This window comes from Nicotiana tabacum, chromosome 2 (assembly GCF_000715075.1).
Source record: "Nicotiana tabacum cultivar K326 chromosome 2, ASM71507v2, whole genome shotgun sequence".
NCBI lineage: Eukaryota > Viridiplantae > Streptophyta > Magnoliopsida > Solanales > Solanaceae > Nicotiana > Nicotiana tabacum.
Window position 1 is genome coordinate 47874443 of NC_134081.1, and position 5851 is coordinate 47880293.

The 5851-nt window shown below is 36.8% G+C and overlaps 1 protein-coding gene across 1 annotated transcript; it reads right to left on the bottom strand.

The window, feature by feature from the left end:
• Nucleotides 1–1458: 1458 nt before the first annotated feature.
• Nucleotides 1459–5169, bottom strand: LOC107792239 (U-box domain-containing protein 16-like). The gene is made up of 2 exons (XM_016614433.2): nt 2862–5169; nt 1459–2133 (listed from the first exon to the last, which is right to left on the bottom strand). The coding sequence occupies exons 1-2, from the start codon at nt 4924–4926 to the stop codon at nt 2075–2077; spliced, it is 2124 nt and encodes a 707-aa protein (XP_016469919.1). The 5' UTR covers nt 4927–5169; the 3' UTR covers nt 1459–2074.
• Nucleotides 5170–5851: the final 682 nt, after the last annotated feature.

Here is a 5851-nt window from a genome sequence, read left to right on the forward strand (position 1 = left end):
GTTTATCGCACACTAAAATATTTTGGTATGTTATGGTTTGAATATTGTATTCCAAATTAGAATAGTGTGGCGTGTTTGATTTGAATATTGTAATTTTAATTAGAATATTGTGGTGTATTGGTTTGAATAGTATATTCTAATATTTCTGTAGTTTAGATATTGTATCCCAAATTAAAATATGTTTACCTTATTTTAACTTTTCTTTTGATTACATAGATGTAAGAGAAAAACAAAAAAGATGAAATACTTCATTTAACAAATAATGGTAAAGAGGTATTGTTTTGTACAAAACAAATGCTCCATTTTCATATTCTTCCTCCTTCTGCATCCACGTGCCATAGGAAAGAATAGAGAGGGTTGTTTATTTGGAACAAGAAATCATTGGGGTTCAGATGTTTAGGTGAAACTGTATAATCCTAATTCCTTGGGATGATGGAGTGTTTTAAGAAATTTATCAAGTTGGAGTGAGAGATAATCTAATCCCTTAAAATGTGGGATTTGTTTAATGGCATATAATGCTATTAAAGATATAAAAAGTAAATAAACTTTTATAAAGTAGGTATAGAATGTAAAACAAATATGTTAAATGTATATGAAGTTAACTGGTGTTTTCAATAAGTATACCGCGTAGATTTCCTCTTCTTCAATAATCTATTTGATCCAATAATATGTGCAGAATCTCACTTCATAGCCCAAAATGAATTATATCAAGACATTGGATTTATTGTGAAAATGACACCATGTTGGCACTTTTAAGCATGTTATTTTAATATATTCATAATTTACAATATATTTAAAGATTAACATATTCTCTCAAACTTGGGACACGACGTCCTGAAGTTTAAACATCAAGATTCGAACTTCAGGACATCGTGTCCTAAAGTTTGTCCAAAAATTCGAATCTTAAATTAGTAGTTCAGAAATTCAAGATACTTAGTCCTGAATTTTAAATTATCAGTTTAGAAATTCAGAATACTTAGTCATGAATTTCAAATTAGCAGTTTAGAAATTCAGGATACTGAGTCTTGAATTTTAAATCAGCAGATCAAAGATTCAGGATACAAATATTCAGAATACTTAGTCCTGAAGTTTGGACAAATTAGCTAATATTTAAAGACATTATAATTGGATATATTTTAAATAGTACACTTAAAAGTGATTATTGGTGCACTTCGCCCCTATTTATTATATTTATTGATCTAGGTTTTCAGTTTCACTGTGAATTCACACCCAGAAAGTGAAAAGTTTAAAAAAAAAGTATTTGCTTTTTGCCATCAATATTGATCATACTACCAATCCATCTCCAGGACCAATTCCCTTTTCTTCAACAGAGCTAGGAGGATCCAATAAGGAATTGAATATACATAGTTTATCTTCAGTGATAATTATCTACAAGACTCTAAGTCCTGTGCACTAACAAGTGTGAAAAATACAATATTACTGATGTGTAAAAACTCTTTACATTGTCGTAAATTCTATCTGAAGTTTTAAGTGTATACACTAATGGTGCAAAACATATTTACACTAAATTAAGTTCAAGGAGTACTTATACACTGATGGTGCAAAACATATTTACACTAGATTAAGTTCAAGGAGACTTCACTGATTAATGAAGACTTAATTTTTTGTTGTCAAATGGCTTTCTTTAGTAATCCATTCTTCAAGTGATTATGGTGTTAGCTATATATGTCGAAGTTGGCCCATCAAGAACCAGCCCAGAAACACTAAAAAAGCAGTACCAAGACTTGTAAGGTCCCCCATATTGTTTGACCCTCCTTTGAACTCTTGTTATCATCTGCATTTCTGGAATTTCTTATGCACAATAATGTACTTTCTACATCCCAAGGAAAGGTTGACATGATGGGACAACATTATATATCTCTATTGTCTATGAACTGGATCTGTTTAATGACTATTGTAGAAGATGGTAAATGAAGAATTCAAGAGATCCAAAGTTTTCTCATCTGGATTAAGGGTGTCCAATGAAGTACAGCTTCCTGCTCTTTTGTATGCTTTCCCTCGTTGTCAAATACAGTCAGGATTGCGATATTACTTTGGGAGGTATGGAAGAGCCTCAATGAAGCAATACTATTTTTGGAAACACAAGCTTGAGCCTCACCGGTACAACCGTTGCTGCAGAGATGGTGACATCCAAACAAAGAGAAGTTAGCTAGCCAACATTTTATTTTTAATTGTGGTGTCCAAACCTGCTAGCTCGTCCTTCCCCGGACCTTGCCTTAACCCGGAGTACTTCTTGCATCAGGCTGTCCTTTATAATATTATGCTAGCTATGTTGCTCCCATTTAGGATTAGTAGTTCATAATGTAAGATAATGGCATTCGTAGTTTATTCTGTGATTCATGTCATTTTAATCATATCAAAAGGTAAGTCCTCTGCTAAGATAATTAGTGTGTTCCTTAAATTGCTGTAAGAAATTACTCATCTATAAAGCTCAACATAAATCAACTACATCAGCTATAGAGTAATCAGCTTTCAATATGAATTGGCACACTAAAGGGCATCCAATGATAAACTATAGTAGACTAGAATTTACAATAAAGTTCAAGATCCTTAAAGATCTCAGTGCTCTCAGTGCTGTAGCAACCCTTCCATAAAATATAAAATGATCACACCAAATGTGTAGAACAAAATTATTCACAGCTCGTATGGAAAATTTGTCAGCAATGGTAGAAACTCTCTTTTTCTTCAACTTGACAAAGGTATAGACAATTGTACAATCCACAAAGGACGTTGACTCAAATGTTACAGTTTCATGTTCAAATTTTCTGAAACAAAATTTAAAAAAAGGGAACAAATTTTTCCATATTTGAAGAAAAAAATAGAAAAAAGAAAAAATTAACCTGGCAATACTATTCTGGTTGAAGTGGTATTCATATTCACATCTGAATAAGCCCCTGATGCCACTTCTGCATCCAATCCAGCAGCCCATCTCCTTAGAACTCTCAACAATGTTGCTGCTTTTCTTCTAGCCCTCCCTGTTCCCGTTCCCATTATTTCCCAAATCACCCTCTCAATCCCTTGAACCGCCGCCAACTCTGCCACCATATCTGATCCCCCTTTCCGGCACATGTTCACCAGTGTCGAGGCTGCACTTTCTCTAGCTCTATCCGTGCCATCCCTTAATACTATGGCCAGTTTTTTAATCAACGGATACGCGGCCGCTACAGCCACCAATCCACCCTTCTTCACCACCACTTCAAGAATCGTCACTGCCTCTTCCATTAGTCCATCCATAATCTCCGCCACCATTTCAACCACCCCGCCTTCAATCAACTTCCCAACTGCCTCCCTATCTCCCACCAAGTTCAAAATTGCCACTAAGGCGTCCCTCTTCGAATTTGTGGGCCCCTCGCGCGCTAAATCCATCAATCCCTTCACGACACGTGTCTTCCGAGCCAATTTCTTCTTGTAAGCCGGTACACCTGTCAAGCTAAAAATGGTTGCTGCCGCGTTTCCCTTTGCCTCCCACGTGCCACCTGATCGTAACACTTCAATAACTCCGTTTAAAACTCCGTCTGTTTCCATTATCCTCGTCTTGTTCGCTTCAAGAATTGACAGATTGAGAATTGTTGTAACGGCGTTAACTTGTAGGCTCGGATACTCCAAACCTAAGAGCTTAACCAATAACGGCAAAGCTGAAGCTTCCGCAATGCAGGCTCGGCTATCCGAGTCCGTCTTGGCTAGGACGCGAAGCTCATGAACAAGCCGATTAGCCGTTTCAACAGATTGCGACGCCTTCAGCTTGTTGATCAAAAATGACACTGTCATTTTCGTGGCTTCCAATGCCGTTTTGTTGGTAACAATACCGTTAGATTTAACGTTCAACTCCGTTGACTCAAACGGAATTTTCTGTTCTCTGCACCACATAGCTATCAAATTCTTCAACGCTGAATTTGGAGTTAATTCCGTGTGGGTCAGGGTTTGACCCGTTTTAGGACACGTGGTATGACCCGATTCGAACCAAAGGGTTATTGAACTGCGGTCGTATGTTTGTCCCGTGGAGACCACCACAGGGTCTCTCATCAAGTCAAGCGAAATCGGACACCGAAAATCCGCCGGAACACTAACATCCCCCGCCGCCCGCCGCCGCCGGGAATTGGTTCTCGGCGTGGAACCACCGTACAACACGCATTTAGCGTAGCGTACAAATCCGATCAATGCGATGATACCAGATTTCGATTTCTCGTCCGTTTGGCTTTGAATTTCTTCTTCCAATAACTCAATTTCATCCCTGCAACTCATAGAATCACGCAAAGTCAATTTATCGAAAATCTCCACCAATTTAGATTGATCAGGAACGATTTCTCGTTCTATCCTGTCGAGCATTTCAACAACTTGAGATCGCAAATCTTGATCCTTTGGATCAACATAAGCTGAATTCTCCGAGCACTGCTTCGTAACGAGAACCAGCAATTCCTGAACGTCGTCGTTCAGTTTCAGCTTTTTAGCAGGAAGAATATCCAGTAAAATGGCCAGCTCAAGCGTAAGTTCATGAAAAGCATTAGAAAACACCTCAATTTGCATAAGTAGCCACATCTTACTACAATTACGGCAATCTTCAAGCAAAGTTTTGATTCGCTGTAAAACTATGTACAATTCGTCGAAGCATAATACCGCGGACGGTGGAAAGCCGGTTACATGTCGTGATGTAGTGGGATCGTTTGAACTGCTACAATCTCTACCGTTAATTTCCTCGAACAAAATTGATAAAAGCTTTGATTTCCTGATTATAGAGGAAGTGTTTTTTTTCAGGAGAAATAGTAAAGGTTGTAGAGTTGATATTTCTGATGATAAGAGGAGAAGTGATTGGAGGAGATTGTGATCGGAGAGATTCGGGGCGACGAAGGAGTTCGCCGACGGCCGCCGTTTTCTTGGCGGGAAAGATTCTTCAGGAGAAACTGCCATATTCTAAAGATTGTTGTACTTGAATTCGAGCGAATAAAATGTTGAATTGAATCGTATATTAGATGAAAATCAAAAGTTGAGCAAATCAAAGAATGAATGAAGAATTTTGTTAATGGGAAGAGAAGACTTTTTCTTGGAATAGTGATAAGGGGGGTTTAGAAAAATGGAAAGGTATTGGATGAGTTGTAATGGGGACCGACTGTTTCGTCCAACTTGCTCTGCCTCTTTTAGGCATTTCAATTCTTACGTCTAACATATTTTATGTACTTATATTAATACGTTTTAGTTGTATGGGTTGATACCTATAAACTACTATAATTAGAGAATTAAGTTTGTTTAAAGTTAAACATACTTAAGAAGTTCAAATTATACAATTTGGTTGTAACACGTTAATTATTACTATCTTATTTTCTAGGTTATCAACTCATATTTAGTGTATACATGTTAAATTCATAAGCAAGTATACTAAAGAATGATCTTTTTTTTTTTAGCAATAAAGATAATATATTAATAACTAGTCATCAAGTGTAGACATATTACAAACAAAACTGCCATTATTGGCACCTACGTTTGGACTATTGCCTTCTATGGCATCATCATTACCTAGAGCAGCCAACCTAGTGCATATATAAGGGGAAATATATTTTACACAATAAAAACTGATAGCATCAAGGACAAGTATAGAGTTTTGGAAGCTCCAATGCCATTTACAAGATCTCAAGCTAAAGAGTTGTAGACTAAGTTTGCTGGACTTCAATGGCAAATAAAGAAACTTTTAATTGTAGAGGAAGAGCTCAAGCCCAAAGTAGATAAATTATCCAAATTTTATAATTATTTAGTGATCCAAATTGAAGTCCAAGAGGAGGAAGATTGGGCTACCAAATCAATCCTTGAAGTCCACCAAATGGGCTTAAAAGAGGTCCAA

Coding starts and splice junctions, on each gene's coding strand:
- LOC107792239 (XM_016614433.2), bottom strand. CDS start 4,926: ATGGCAGTTTCTCCTGAAGAATCTTTCCCGCCAAGAAAACGGCGGCCG. Junction 2,134..2,861: donor AACCAGAATAGTATTGCCAG/GTTAATTTTTTC, acceptor CCATCTCTGCAG/CAACGGTTGTACCGGTGAGG.